Source organism: Pelodiscus sinensis, chromosome 14 (genome assembly GCF_052426305.1).
Source record: "Pelodiscus sinensis isolate ZL-2025 chromosome 14, ASM5242630v1, whole genome shotgun sequence".
In the NCBI taxonomy this organism is placed as follows: Eukaryota; Metazoa; Chordata; order Testudines; family Trionychidae; genus Pelodiscus; species Pelodiscus sinensis.
The window spans coordinates 17,090,892-17,107,431 of NC_143065.1; the positions used below are offsets into that span (position 1 = coordinate 17,090,892).

The window sequence follows — 16,540 nt, forward strand, 5'->3', positions numbered from 1 at the left end:
GCTGACAACCCACTCCCTTTCCATTTTCTGTTGAATGTATATTAATTTGTCAACTATGATGAGATTGCCTACAATTAGCAAATATCTCCAGTAGCTGGTGATAGGACACTAGATGGGAAGGGCTGTGAGTCACTAGAGAGAATTCTTTCCCACATGTCTGTCTGGGGCAGGGGGGTCTCACCCACATTCTCAGAGTCTAAGGGTATGTCTACACTACAGTATTATTTCAAAATAGCTTATTTCAAAATAGTTATTTCAAAATAGCTTATTTCAAAATAACGCGTCTAGACACAAAATGCATTTCAAAATAGCGTTTTGCTATTTCAAAATAGTGTGTCAACACTGATAGGATGCTGAATCGCATTTAAGGCTGGCGAGAACCGGTTCTGGCAGGGCATCAGGCCAGGAGTTACCTTGTGTGGCTGCTTCCTGAGGCTATCTGAGACCTGTGCTTAAAGTGACCTCCCAGGACAGCTGGTTCTAAGGTTTCCCTGCTTGCTTGCTTGCCTACCTCACTGAGGGACAGCAAAGCATTTTTTTCTCTACGTGCTCTGGTTGCCCTCACTCACGACACCACAGCACTCTGCAGCAGGGAGCCGGAGCCGCCCCTGGACACTCTGGTGCGTCTCCTGGACATGTTGCTTCGAGCCTGGCAGCACATTCTGCAGGCAGTAACAGTCTCCCTGGTGTGCCCCACTGGGGGCTTGTGCCTCATTCCTCCCTCACGTCCTTCCACTTACCCCTCCCTAACCCCCCTTCCTGCTGTACAATAAAAGACACAGGTGTTCATTACAACAAAGCCTCTTTATTGAACAAAGCTGGGGTTTGGAGGGGGGGATGAAATTGAGGTGAGACTGGGGAAAGAAGGTGGGAGGGGGAGCTGGCAGGGGGAGGCAAGGAGAGGAAGGGGGAGGAGAAGCTCAAGGCTCAGGGTTGGGGGTTTCGCCAGCCCAACTGTCTCCCAGCACCGCAGATGCGGGGGCCTCGGCATCCCTGGAGGTGTGAGGGGGGTGGGGAGGAAGAAGCGGGACGGGGAGAAGGAGTGAGAGGAGGAGTGGTAGCTGGGGAGGCAGCAGGGGCTGGAGCAGCAGGAGGCAGGAAGCTCTGCCCCAGGGTCGAGGACCACCTGGGGAGCACGGACTGTCCTGTCCCCCAGGATGTGGTCCATGCCATCAAAATAGAGGCAGTGGTCTGGGTCTGCCCCTGGTTGGGAGCTGCCCCCTGTGGCCCTGGCATATGCCTGCTGCAGCTCTTTTATTTTCATGTGAACCTGCTCCTGGGTTCGCATGTGGCCTTTGGTGGCCAGACTGGCAGCCATCTGCCTGTAGATGGTTGCATTCCTCCATTTAGTGCGGAGATCATGGACATTGGGGGCATCCCCCACAAACCTGAATTAGGTCCCTGATGTCTACACTGGACCAGACAGGTGCCCACCTTTTCCGGCCCTTGGCAGGCTCCTGGGAGCTGGCAGACTGGTCCTGGGTAGCGGTGGAGGGCTGGCTGGCACTGGCTGCCTGACTTATGCTGGGGCCACTGGGTCAGATGCAGCGACTGCTGACTCTGGGTTGGCAGGTTTGGAGCTGGCACAGGCACTGTGGACAGAGTCTACCACTTTAAGGGGGGGAGGGAGAAGATTTTTCTTGGTTGTGGCTACCAGGTCACCTTGGGAAAGGCTGGAGGCCCCCTCTTTCAAAATAAGCATCTACACAGCGCTTATTTCGAAATAGCAATTTCAAAATTGGCACTATTCCTCATTGAATGAGGTGTACCAAGGTCCCTCACCAAAGGCTCTTGTGTAAATTACATGGCCGAGGGATAAGAGGGAAAGTCCTTTCTTGGATTGAGAACTGGTTAAAAGACAGGAAACAAAGGGTAGGAATAAATGGTAAATTTTCAGAATTGAGAGGGTAACTAGTGGTGTCCCCCAAGGGTCAGTCCTGGGACCAATCCTGTTCAACTTATTCATAAATGATCTGGAGAAAGGGGTAAGCAGTGAGGTGGTAAAGTTTGTGGATGATACCAAACTGTTTAGGATAGTCAAGACAGAAGCAGACTGTGAGGGACTCCAAAAAGATCTCATCAAACTGAGTGATTGGGTAACAAAATGGCAAATGAAATTTAATGCGGATAAGTGTAAAGTAATGCACATCGGGAAAAATAACCCCAACTATACGTACAGTATGATGGGGGCTAATTTGGCTATGACAAATCAGGAAAGAGATCTTGGAGTTATCGTGGACAGTTCTCTGAAAACTTCCACACAGTGTGCAGCGGCGGTCAAAAAGGCAAACAGGATGCTAGGAATTATTAAGAAAGAGATAGAAAATAAGACCCAGAATATCTTACTGCCCCTGTATAAAACTATGGTATGCCCACATCTTGAATACTGTGTACAGATGTGGTCTCCTCACCACAAAAAAGATATTTTGGCCTTAGAAAGGGTTCAGAAAAGGGCAACTAAAATGATTAGGGGTTTGGAACAGGTCCCATATGAAGAGAGGTTAAAGCGACTGGGACTTTTCAGTTTAGAAGACAGGAGATTGAGGGGGGATATGATAGAGGTATATAAAATCATGAGTGGTGTGGAGAGGGCGAATAAAGAAAAGTTATTTATTAATTCCCATAATAGAAGAACTAGAGGACACCAAATGAAATCAATGGATAGCAGGTTTAAAATTAATAAAAGAGAGTTCTTCTTCACACAGTGTGTAGTCAACCTGTGGAACTCCTTGCCAGAGGAGACTGTGAAGGCTAGGACTATAACAGAGTTTAAAGAGAAGCAAGATAATTTCATGGAGGTTAGGTCCATAAAAGGCTATTAGCCAGGGGATAGAAATGGTGTCCCTGGCCTCTGTTTGTCAGAGGCTGGAGAATGATAGCAGGAGACAAATCGCTTGATCATTGTCTTCGGTCCACCCTCTCTGGGCACCTGGTGCTGGCCACTGTCGGCAGACAGGCTACTGGGCTAGATGGACCTTTGGTCTGACCCAGTACAGCCGTTCTTATGTTGAAATAAGCTCTCCGCTATTTTGATTTAATTTCAAAATAGCGGTTTGGCTGTGTAGACGCTGGTAAAGTTATTTCGAAATAACTTTGCTGTGTAGACATACCCTAACTGATCACCATGTTTGGAGTTGGGAAGGAATTTTCCTCCAAACCAGATTGGCAGTGATCTGGTTTTTTCACCAGAAGGTTTTTTTCACCTTCTTCTGCAGATTGGGGCATATGTCACTTGCTGGTTTGAACAAGAGTATATGGTGGAATCTTTGTAACCTGAAGCCTTTAAATCACAGTTTGAGGACATCAGGGCCTGGTCTATACTAGACCTATGTAAAATGTGTAGTTAGAGTCAACTTATCGTAAGCCAAGCCGTGGTGGCATCCACACAGTGGGAATACTGGACGCCAGCAGAGGTTGCCCTCAGTGTTCAATTTATGGGTCTAAGTTGGACCCACTAAATCAAACACTAGAAGATTGACCTCCGGAGGGTCGATCTTCAGTAACTAAACTAGAGGTTGTGGGTCTTTGATAGGAGTGGGAGAGTTAGGTTCTATGGTTTGCAATGTGTGGGAGGTCAGTGTATTTTCACTAAAAAAAAAAAAAAAAAAAAAAAAGCACTGTAAAACCAGGTAAAAACTCTTCTGTAAGAATTAAAGGGACTATTACCACCAATTTCTTTGTGTCCTGCTTTCACTTTAAATTGACACACGCAATAGCGCTGAGCACATCATAAATTCATATATTTAGCAAATATCCTGCTCACTAATCTGTCTTTCCCCTATCAGAAAATGCCTCCCCCTCACACATGAGCCCAGAATTTATGTCAGTGAGTGAGAGGCAGTGCCAGCTCGGGAGAACAAATATCTGCTTCTTCCAGTCCTTAAAAATGCAACCCAACTAAGCACTGCAGGGAAGCAGCTGCAAAACTGTGTGAGTGTTAGTGAAGTGGTCTGAGTCCTTTGGGCTGCTTTTTCAGCAAGCCTCTCTCTGTGAAAATCTCAATGACCTGCACAATTACCAGTACCCATATCCTTGTGCAAACATGGGATTCTCCAGGCACAAGTGAGTGACATCTTCATATCTGAGGGTGCAATTTGGCTCTTTTTAACCAATAAGGATTTTCTCCTTGATTCAGCACTGAGTTACCATGATAAACTCACAGCTGCCAGTAGGGTTACACCCATGTAAAGTTAGTTATGCCAGCTATAGCTGGAGTTAACCAGGGATAGCTGTTTACATAATTACAATCAACTTGTCAAAGGAAATCAGACATGACAATAGAAACAGACAAAAAAGATTACATATGTTTCTCCCACCCCCAAAAGATAAATGTTATAATGAATTAGACACCCTACAGTCCTCTGATGTTTATTTTTAACAAGGTTTTTCTTCTCTAAAACAGTTACACACCAAGGAGAGATAGGGAGGAAGGCACTGGAGACAGGGGTGGCTAAGAAGGAAGAGTGTTCATCAGCGTTACATTTGTTCTAGTCTCTACTCTTTGCTCCCTATTGCAAAACCCTGTTGATTTCAAGGACAGCAGAATCAGGCCCTGACTAGAAGCTGTTAGATTAATAAAACTATTGCTGCCCAAAGTGCACCTGTAGCTACAGTACATGACATATCACAAATTATAGAACCAATTCTGCTCTGGTTACATCTATGCAACCATCACAATGTGTTTCCAAGGCTTTATCTCTCATCTCTGTTTCCTGTATTTGTGTGTGCCACTGTACAAGGTTACATATTAAACTTGCCACATTACCATTTATGTGAAAACTTAGTACCCAGGACATGGTCTGACTCCTAAGAGAGATCTGCTCAACCACCCCGATGAAAGGTTTTGCAATTCCAAAGCAGACATCCTCGAATATAAATCTGATTTTCTATTTGGAAAACTAAAAAAATAACTGGACTAGCTCCTCAGCTACTGTGAACTGGTGGCTCTATTAACGTTAGTGAGTTAGGCCAGTTTATACCAGCTGAAGATATATTGTAAAACAAAACCTACACTCTCTTCTTTACACTTGCTTTAATGCAACTCAGAAAAAGGGGCAAATTAGTTTGTTTTTCACATTTGATAGAAAAAAATAGGAGTGGTGTCAGAGTAGCTGTCTGGCTGATGTCCTTTGCCTACCAAATGGCTGCAGGATGGACCGCAACAGTGCAAGCTTTGCACATCTCCCTGCCATATGACTGGGAGGCACCAACTCTAGAAGGAAGAAGGACATGCAGGACCCTATGTACAGTTCTTATTTATGCTTTTGAACATGCCCTCCTGCAAGATGCTCCATTTGAATCCAAAGAGATGACTCATTTTAGTTGTTTGCTAGCATGAGCAAGAGGCGCACAGTTGGGCTCTCTGTCATCGGGCTGTATTGGCCAGAAGCTGGGAATGGGCAACAAGAGAGGGATCACTTGCTGATTACCTGTTCTGTTGATTCCCTGGCATTGGCCATTGTTGGAAGATAGGAGTCAGGGCTAGATGGACCTTCGGTCTGCTTCAGAATGACTATCCTTATGTTTTTATGTTCTGATCCCCAGTTTCTTTGCTCACTGCCTACAAAGATACTGTTGACTGATAATAAATGAGGTCGTGAACTTTGATACAGACATGTGTCAGCTGAGACACTATACTGCATGGCTATTTCGGGATACCAGAAATAGCTACCCGGCATCTACACAAGCCACCCGTTATTTCAAAATATTTTTCAAAATAACGGGCCCACTATTTCACCATCCTGGTAAACCTTGTTGCACAAAGGATAAGGGATGGCTTGAAATAGCGTGCTATTTCAAAATTTGGCGCCATGAGACGCACCAAATTTTGAAATAAGCTATTTCAAAATAGTTTTGAAATAAGACATGCAATTTGCATAGCATGAATTGTGTATAGTGTTTCGAGTTTAGGGTGCTGTGTAGACATACCCCAAGACAGTGACCTACTTCAGCTCTGGAAAGCCATCAGGCAGGGACAATTTCTGATTACTACTGATTTAGACTGGATTTGAATCAGTGGCCTAGGCATGAAATGGCAAATCCTGTGGCCATTCCCACAAGCCCATCATGGTAACTTTCTAAAATAGCTTCCAACACAATAATTTTTTAGAAGTTGTGAAAGTAGTTAATAGGGGTGAGCCTTTTGGATTTCACTGCTGTTCCTGGTGGCTGTTAGCGGCTGCTTTCTCACCAAATCTGGACCTGTGTGTTTTCTGCAGAGTGACTGATGGGCTAATAATGCACACAAAGATGTCTAATAACAGTCACAGTACAACATACCAGAGCCCTGTCTACCACCAGGGGTACTCCACTGGGTCTAATTTAGCTGATTTAAAGAGATCCCAGTGGGAAGCTTGTCCTTCAGGAGGGATGACTAGAGTTAGTGGACAACAGATTCACCCTCCCATGGAGTTTCAGAGTAAGCTCTGGTTCAGGGGTGTCATGTGACAACTCCTGCTCCTGAAGCACTTGCAGAAAGGTCCGGGTGCTCCAGAGATTAAAGTCAAGACCTTTGTGCCTGGCACAAATGGATCTTCTTTCATTCACCTAAGTGTGTGTCAGATACAGAGATTTCACCCTGGCAGTCTCCTGCCTTCTGACAGCTCCTAGAAGAGTACTGGGGAGAGTGAGTGAGAATTAGCCACATTTTCACACCAGCTCAAAGTAGCAGTGTTTTCATTACTGTGAGTTTTATAGGTTTATATTAAAACTGTAAACGTTTCATTGTTGCCCGTTTAGTTTTTGAGCATGGGAGATTCGAGATTTTTGACTCTCGTTATTTAGTTAAAATGACTCACTTCATCAAACTTAGTTATTTTGCCATCACAAAAAAACGGTTTTATTATGTGTCCCAGGCAGTCTACATACGCACCTTTGGCATTCCCAAGTTCATCCTCTGTGTAATTTCAGGTCTTCAATGATTGCTGAAGGATATTTTATTAAACATCCCCAAAACTTCCACCAGACTTGTCAAGTCTGTGGGGGACCAATGTTTAAACTACTTGTTGAAAAAGGGCAATTATTCTAGAGTCTGGCAGAAGCCATGGCAAGCATTGGCAATATCTCTGGGAAGAAAATGCCAAGTGAGGAAAGAACATGCTTTTTATGCCCAAGGCTACATCTACACTGCAAGGTTTTTGTGCAAAAACCTGCAGAGCGTCCACACCTCAAATGAGCTCTTGCGTAATTAAATGGGCAATTAAACGGCAGAAGAGAGAGCTTTTTCCACTGTAGGTAAACCTCCTTTTCTGAGGCATAACTGCTTTTAGAGCTACAGCTATTGTGCAAGAAGGCAAGTGTGGATGCTCCAGAGGGGTTTCTTGTGCAATAAACTCCTATGGGAAAAAGCACAGGTGTGCTGATGGCCATTCTGTGAATGGCAATCAGAGCTTTCTTGCGCAAGAGCGTCCATGCAGTGTGGACGCTCTCTTGCACAAAAGCTCATCGCTTTTGTGATGTGCTTTGAGGTGCAGACATGCTCTTGCGCAATAAGTTTTTGTGCAAAAATTCTTGCACAAAAGGCTTCTTGCGCAAGAAGCATGTAGTGTAGACGTAGCCCAATTGAATTAATTGTGATTTGGCTGCCTTCACAACCATGTTTGGATCCACTACAGCTTTACCTCATGAAGTGAAGTAGTGCAGTAATGATGTGAGGGGGATGACCAAAACACAAATGATGCTACTGCCCCGTTACTGTCATATTGTCAGAGGAGGTTCTGTTTATCTTGGTGTTGCCAAACACAGGCGAGTATTATCACCTAACACTTCTATGATTCTTCATGTAAAAAAAAATATGCTCTCAATAGAGTATTCCCATAATTGTTAAATACATAATCTGCTCATTATAGTTTCTTTTTTCCTTCTGTCTAGGCTAAGCAGACCAAATTGACTCATCAATCATCTTTCTTCTTCCCCTCTGTTTCTCTCTCTTAGTCTATTAGCCTGGGTCTTCACTAAAGGGGAAATTATGTAGCTGGAGTTGAAGTACCTTAAATTGCATTTTGGCACTGTCCACACAGTGGGAGGTCAATAGGAGCACACGCTGCCATGAGGCACAGGACTACCGGTACCAATGAGAGCACCCTCTCAGTTCAAATTAGTGGGTCTTCACTAGACCCACTAATTTAAATCCCAGAAGATCGACTGCAGCAGCATCGATTTTCCCCATAGTATAGATAAGTCCTTATTCTCTTTCTTTCTCTCTCTGACCTTTCCTCTTTTTTCTCCCTTTGCTGCATATAGCCTACTGATAACTGTTTTATAGCTAATATTCTGTTTCTGGTCTCTCGAAAACTTTGAAGCCAAATCCCAGCTGATTAATGTACAGTAGTGTTTTAAGTGTATGTTTCCCCTATACAACATGAAATAGACTTAAAAAACCAAGTAAACCTTAAAAAGTTTGTTTCCAATCAAAGCCAAGCTAAAGCCTGTATTTAAAACCAGAAAACTTTCTGGATTAACCCATTTATTGTTACCAGATGTATGGGACAAAAGTCTGCTGCAGGTTCCCAAAACCACTAAGTGCTCTAATTTTTCACCCTTTCCCCTGAGATTGCACTTCTCACCAGTTTTACCCATATTTATCTGAGGTGATTCTGGTGCCTATATTTGTAAATGCATGTGTGTTCCTAGATCCACTCAGAGACCTACAGCTCTAACTGGGGCAATGGGAAAGGTACTTATAAAGGAAAGATCAAACCCCCCAAATCATGGGGCTTTCAAGTTTTTGTTCACCCCCTTTAGCTAAGTGATTTAGCTAAGGAGTCTGCCCCTCTTAAATGAACCTTCAGGCTGGGCATAGGCCTGATTTTAAAGCCTGGTACCTACCACATATGTTTTGTTTTGTTTTTTGTTTTTGGGCGTGTGTGGGTTTTTTTGGCCATCTTGGTTTCAAGGCTTTAAAAAATAATTGTCAGTGACTCAGTGAGAGAAGGTGGATGAGGTAATGTCTCTTCTGTTGGGTGAGAGAGAGACAAGCTCTCAAGCCACACAAAGCTCTTCCTCAGTGATTCAGAGGATTTTTTTTTTCTTCTTTTCTTCCAGCTTAGCAGCAGAGTAGGCAAGTAAGTGGCTTTCTTTGAGGCCACTGCCAAAACCTGTGTGGCCATGTCTGCACTGCAATTAAAAGCTCACAGATGCCCCATCAGCTGACTCAGGCTTAGGCAAAGGGGCTGTTTATTTGCAGGATAGATGTTCAGGTTTGAGCTGTAGCCAGACTATAGAACTTTGCAAGATGGAAGGATCCCAGAACTCAGACTAGTGAACAGCCCCTTAGCCCAAGCCCCAAGAGCCTGAGTCCTCTGACCTGTGGCAGACATAGGTGTCAAGCTGCAGTGTAGACATGCCATTTGCACATAGTTAGTCCTCTTTCCAAAGGAACCAAGCATATTACCCTCACGTGTGGTGCCTGAACATCTTGTTCTGAAGAAGCAATTGGGTAGCTCCAGATTTCCCACGCTGGCTCACGAAAGACATTTCAGTGACTACTTTATTTCTTTTACTGCCAACAAAAGCTGATCCTTAAAATCCTCCCTCCCCCTCGTTTTTTGTTTGTTCTGCCAAGTCAAACTGCTCTTGATAGTAACCATTCTCATCTGTTTCAGATGGAGATTATTTTACGTTTACAAGACATGAACCCATCGGAGTGTGTGGACAGATCATCCCTGTGAGTATCTCTGCTAGTGCCGTGTATTTATTTTCGTTTGAACCAGCTCTCTTTAAAAGACACATAAAACATGGACCTCAGCTGTGTGTGTTTTCCATTACGAAAAAAAAAAAAGCTGAGCTCATATTGTTGACATATCTTTAACAGTCTCCCTGCAAATGCTTATTTGAACACGCTAATAGGGTTTTAGCTCTGGTATTAGGAGTTAAGTTCTCAAGTCATAGAATTCTCATGATTAAAACAAGCAAAGCAAAACACAGTGTTAATATGCTGTCATCAGTTATGGATGTTCACACAACTTGTGGAAAATTGATGCTTTGCTGCGGCAGTCATTTTTTATTTAGTTAGTTTTTACTGCAATTTAGCAGACTCCTTCAAGTTCCTGGGACAAGGTTATGTATTTTAATTCTGTTCTTTCCTAGTATTTCTTTTTATAAAGCTCGAGGAGAAGAAATTCCAGAAGATACGTCATTACAGTTAACATTGTCCAGATTATTAAAACACGAAGGGTTTATTGTATTTGTTGCAAGAGAAAAGGATACTTATTATTTCATTAAACTTAATATTCCCCATCCCCGCCCCATTAAGCACCCTCAGTAAACTCCAGTGACACATTGCATGGGAACTTCATTGACTAAGCATTCTTTTCAAGTACTGGTTAATGGTTTCTGGGAGAAATTTCAATGGGAGGCTCATGTACAGCTATTAAAATATGCTGTGGAAGCTTTTCCTTTACAAAGCATTAGGGAACTAATCAAGATGGTCTTGGAATTTTTTGTTGATGCTGGTTTTATTCATGTCTGCTGCAAGCCACTGAGTGGCCAGGGTATATTGGCAATATGCAGAAATGTCAGTAAAAAGGAGCAACCCAAAAAAGATAATTTTTAACAATGTAAAGGCCTTTTTTCTTTACTATTTATTATTATATTTCTTTGCTAAGGGGTGACTCTTGTGGTTGGCTCTCTACATGAACACCATTGAAAGGAGCTCACAGTCTACACCTCCGTCCTGCAAACACCTACACAAATTCTTAACTTTTAGTCACGAGTAGCTCTGCGGAATGAGTGACGTCAGTAGCAATAGGCTTGTGTAAAGTTAAGGTGTTTGCAGGATCAGACCCTTAACACCCAATCTAAGACACTGGCTGCTTCCCGGGAGCTGGTCAGCACTCAGCTGGCAAGTTCTGCTGAAGTCACTGAGAGCTGGGGGAACTGAGCACTTTGCTGGAGGTACCCAAGATCTTTGAGAATGCATGATTTATTTACTTTATTTAGGCTTGTACAAAAATATCAAGGAGACCCTCCCTCAAAGCCTCTAGCCACCCAGAGGAGCAGGGAGAGGACACGAGAGAGCACCCCACATAACAAATTAAAATTTTGGTGGGGGCACAGGGGGCAGTGCACCTCCTGGGTGTTACTATGAGTCCCCCCATGGTCCACTACATACGCTATCTATGGAGGTACAGGTTGAAGCTATATTTATTTTGATATTTACTGTCTCACCTAGCAAAACCTTCCGGGGCAAGCATGAGTGAAGACCTTGCAAGGTTCTTAACCAGGGATGCCTATTTTCACCCTGCTACGTAAACTCTCCAGAGTTTTACTGAAAGAGGCGCTAAAAGTGCAGGCTGTCAGCATGCCATTGGCCCAGTGTCTCCACTCCCAGGTTTATATACTGGCGATGGAATTAAAACATCACTCTGTCTCCAAAGTTTATAAACAACTGAGGGGGGGAAAAATGGGTGTTCAGTGAAGGAAAGACATTTGTGTATTTTTTCAAGCTTGCCAGGGGCTAGAGAGAGGTCTAAGAGAGTGGCAGCTGATATGTGTCAGGCAGTAACACATTCTAGCTAGTGGCTGACTCTTCATGATAGATATTTCTATTTTCTTCCAAGTGAGATTTTTAGTTAAATCGATGGGTCCAATACTGCAAACACAGATGTAAATAACTTTACTTACATTAATTCAATGGGACTGCTCATGTGAGTAAAGTAACTTGCCTGCATAAATGGTTGCAGGGTCAGGCCCAAATGCAGAAGGCCAGATACCTTTGATGACAGCTATCAGATGGAATCCTAACCGGTTTGTGTAGTAAATAAATATAATGGGCCAAATTTTCTGCTTCAGTAAATTAGTATCCTTCAGTTTAAGTCAACGGAGTTGCACAAATTTACACCAGCAGATAATTTGGCTGGACCAATTTATTGGCTCTATTTTTCTTGTGTGTTTCATACCAATTGTTCAACAAGAACTTGTAATGAAAATGCCACAGATAGCAGATTGTCTTTTTGTCTCTGATATTTCCATGGCAATGATCTGTATACACATTAAAACTTCCTAAGTAAATAAATAGACAGAAAAACCAGTTGAGATATTGGGAAGGGTTTGGAGCACTTGTTTCTTATAATCCCATCCATGAATTATGTATGGGTTTGCCCCAAAATGTTATGGATTCCTTTAGAAGCATCCAAGGAATAGAAACCTAGATATAAATATAAATATAAAAATATCTGGTACTCATGCAGAATAGTTCTTTCTGAACACCACAGAGCCAGGAAGTATTTGTCCTGAAGGAAAAAAAATTAGAAATGCCAAACCAATTGCAAAATAGTCAATGAAATTAAAAGCTCTGATTTTTTTTAAAAAAATTAACATATAACACAAAATTCTTTTTGTGAAGATAGGAGTGGAGATTATAATTCTTTGAGTAGAGGAGAAAGAATTGAAAGGTCACTGTTGCCTCTTTCTTAATGGGGGTAATTAAAAAAAACCTTGCTTTGTGCTGGGAAAGATTTATGTTGAGGATAAGCCTGAGAAATCAGTGAGGTAGCAGCTTGACATCTTGAAAACAAAGCACCACTACAATATTTTTCCATCTATCAACTTGTATTTTTTCCTACAGTGGAACTTCCCCCTGCTGATGTTTGCATGGAAGATTGCCCCAGCTCTGTGCTGTGGCAATACAGTAGTTATTAAACCAGCAGAGCAAACACCACTCAGCGCGCTTTATATGGGAGCTCTCATCAAGGAGGTAAGAATAATTGACAGGAATAGTGTCTCTGGCTCTCCTTACAACTAAGGAACTGCCACAGCATGTCTAGTTTAATTTTCTTGGTCAATTTTCACAAACCATGTTTCCTCGAATTCTGTTTTGCTAGGCTGGCTTTCCACCAGGAGTAGTCAATATTTTGCCAGGATTTGGGCCAACTGCAGGCGCAGCAATAGCTTCTCATGTTGGCATAGATAAAATTGCTTTTACTGGATCTACTGAGGTAAGTTTATTCTAAAATATGTTACTGTAAAGATACCAATCCAGAAAATATTTAGGGAGCTACAGCCAAGTTCCTGATTGAAGTTCCTTCAGGTCATGTAAAAGGAAGGATATGCCCATATGAAACTGGTCTGGTTGTCCCATGTTATCATGCTACCAAAGCAGAAGTGTCACTTCTCCCTTAACACCTGTGTACCAGATACCATGGCACATAAAGCAAAAATATTGCTAGGATTTTTTATGGGCTTGTGAAGATATGGATTAGGACAGATGGGTAGGTAGATTGTGTAGTATAAGCCATAGAATGCATATGTCCCTCTTTGGTATTTATAATCTGTGTGACCTAGAAGCTATTGAAGAAGTTAATTCTGAAGTGAATGGTTTTAATTTACATAAAGGAGCTGAACCAATCAGAACAGTGACTTTGCCTAACTCTCAGATATGTGCAAAGATCACTGTTATCATTCGCAGATTGGAGATAATACAAGTGTATAGGCTGATGCCACCACAAAACAGTCCTTATGTCTGAGGAATCACAATGGAAATGTCAAGACTGGTAATATTTAGAGAGTGCTAAATATAGGCAGTTCCATTAAGACTTAACAGAGCATTGTACGGATGGATCCTCATCCTACAACTCAAGGGATCTAATATATGTATGATCTTTGATATATGTATGTGACTCCCAGTGAACATTTTGTGTGAATCAAGTGTAGGCTACATTCAGTAGCGAAATAGATTTACTCTTGGTGTAGGATTGTAACTTGTTCCTGCAGCCCCCATGGATGCATAATCATGCCCACTGAAGTGACTGGGAATCTTATGTGCGCAATGACTGCAAGATCAGGTCCATGTACTACTTTCAGTACTATTTAGTGCACTTAAATCTATAATGAAGTTTAGGTACCACAGTGTATGGGCCTAAATTGTCAGTAAAATGTGGATGCAATTGTGTCTCTCATTTTCACACACAATTCCCTGGCAGCAAATTGTCATATGTAATGGTGTGTGGATTTTTATGAAAATTAGGTTATAATATGCAAAAAGTGACAGTCAATTGCAACAAACATTAGATTTCAGATTACTTTGAGGAATTGCAATAATTTTATTACATCTCCTGTTCTGTAACCAATTTACCTTAGCATCATAGAATATTAGGAATCTTACTATGAACACTCTCTCTCTCTCTCTCTTTCTCTCTCTCTCTCTCTGCCTGCCCCCTCCCCATAAATTAAGCTGAAACAATTGTTTTCATAAAGATATGTGGTCTGTGTGTAAGATAAATATTCTATTATACAGGATGTTGCAATGTTTGGAGGAGAAATAATACAGATGGGTTATGTTTCAAAGTAGTCTTTTGTAGCCAAAATAAATTTTTATTGTAGTTCAAGACAGCTTTAGGTTTAATAGCCGTTTAAAACTCAAAAGCTGTGGGTTTTATACTAACTCAGTGCCTACCTTTAAAAGCCTTACTAATAGGAAGTGAAAAGCATTACTGAGATGAAAAAGCAATTCTCTAAGAACCTAAAGCAAGAACAGATGGAACATTTTAATGTAGAGTTAGTGTAAACTGTTCCATATTGTTTCTGATTTCCTGTAACACTGAATTCTTGTAATGGCAAGTCAACATTGTAACATTTTTAAACATAGTCCTGTAATATCAATGGTTATACCGAGCATCAGAGTTCTCAGAAACAGTTTTCACTTTTTTAATGAAATAGAAATGGAACTATTTTGTGTGCCTGATCTTATCTGCAGCCAGTCAATTGTAGTGATGTGATTTCCTACAGCTATCAGATACACCCAGAACCAGAATAGTCCACTCCCACAGCTCTTCCAGGTGCTAGCTCAGGCAGTTAATATTTTAGCTGTAACAAGTTAATGATAAAACCTATTAGAAGAAAAGCAAAGTTGAAGTGCCTGCAGCATGAATTTATCTCAGGTTTCTAACCCGAGAACCTCTTGGTAGTATAGTAAACAATTCATATTTTTTCTCTTCAAGCTAATTAAGTTTCCCATCTGCCTGCAAAAAAGTCTTCTGTTTGTAGAGTCAGAATTAATCAGGGTTTATTGTCTCTTTTTCAGCAGAGTTCCTTGACAGGGAATGGGGTGTGGAAAAGAGCTCAGTTTTGGTACAATTTCATAAATAGGAAAAATTCAACAAAGAAAAGAAATGAGTAAGAAAGACATGACCATGACTCCATGCTAGAGTCCCCCGTGAGGGCTCAAGTCCATGTCTGTTCAGTGATGATAACTTTTTTTTCTCATATTTTGATTTCAATCTCTAACTTAGTTAGGCCTCATTTCAAGAAAACACTCAAGTACATCCCTTACATCCAGGCCTGTTCAGGACAATACATCAAAACATGCTTAGCTTTAAGCATGTGTTTAAGTTATATCTTGAATAAGGAAACTTTCTTCAATCAGGGCTATAAACTGCATATCTCATTTCCTCTCCTAAACTAAGTGTGCCAATATGATCCCAATTAACTGGCATGATAAGAGGCTTCCATTCTCTCAGTAAACAAGTGAAACTCCCGATAATGGGAATGGAATCCACAGGAATATAACTTCCCAAGACCTTGGAAGAATCTATTGGTTGAGCCAAATTCACTTTTCAATCTACTCAGTTCACCACACTCTCCTGTCTGCAGCATGGCATGAAGGGGTATAAAGCAGGGTTGCTGACCCTGCAAGATTGTCCGGGAGTCTCCAGGAATTAAAGATTAATCTTTATAAAGATTATGTCTTGTGATGAAACCTCCAGGAATATGTCCAACAAAAACTGGCAACCTTAGAGTAAACAGAATAGGAGAACAGAAACATGGAATAAGCAGATGACCACATGCTATGTCTTCTCCCTCTGTAAAGCCAATAGCATGCCATGTTAAACAAGTTCTGCTCTATACAAGTCATGGTGCGTAGTTTGACTTCCCAGTGGGTCCCAGCACCACAGTGATTATATATTATATGTATCATTCTCACGGGAGTCGACAGACTCTCTAAGCCTCTGGGCAAGGTGTGTGTCTGAAGTGAAGCCAGTGGGGATGCAGACCTTCAAAAGGAGGGGATGAGAGGCTTGTAGAGGCCAGAGATCCATTGACTCTTCCACTGTAACTAGGTAATACTTGCTCCACACTGAAGATTATGGAGGTGCAGTCAATGCTACTGAGTGCACCATTAATTGATGCGGCAATCTGAAATATCATCTTGGTTGCTTGTCAAAAGAAATGGTGAGGTCTGCTGACAAGAGGGAGCAAAGGGGACAATTTCCCCTGAGCCTGGAGATTCAAAAGGGCTTAGGATGCGAGGCAGCGCTAAGGAGTGGTCTGGACAGTGCTGAGGGCTGGCTGCCCCAGTTCCACACCTTCTGCCAAGGCTTTGTCTCTTCCAGGAGTGCAGCGCCCCACCACCAACACCATAGAACCACAAGGCAGACAGTTTTGCAAGCATGCCTTATATAGGTTCTTTATATGGAAAGTGGGACATTTGTTGCTAACAGGGAGTTTGGACTCAGATTGGAGAGAAGAATCCTTGCAGAACTCGCTAGAGCACATTCCGGCTCCTAATATTCAAATAAATCGAAATAAGAACTAGTCATCTCAT

At 42.1% G+C, this 16,540-nt stretch overlaps 1 protein-coding gene across 2 annotated transcripts in view; it reads left to right on the plus strand.

The window, feature by feature from the left end:
• Nucleotides 1-16,540, plus strand: part of ALDH1A2 (aldehyde dehydrogenase 1 family member A2) — a 102,916-nt gene that overhangs the window by 56,962 nt on the left and 29,414 nt on the right. For both annotated transcript variants that reach the window (XM_006112469.5, XM_006112467.4), the window contains exons 5-7: nucleotides 9,603-9,664; nucleotides 12,566-12,694; nucleotides 12,822-12,935. In XM_006112469.5, coding sequence (XP_006112531.1) covers nucleotides 9,603-9,664; nucleotides 12,566-12,694; nucleotides 12,822-12,935 — 305 coding nt within the window. The remainder of the gene's footprint in view (nucleotides 1-9,602; nucleotides 9,665-12,565; nucleotides 12,695-12,821; nucleotides 12,936-16,540) is intronic.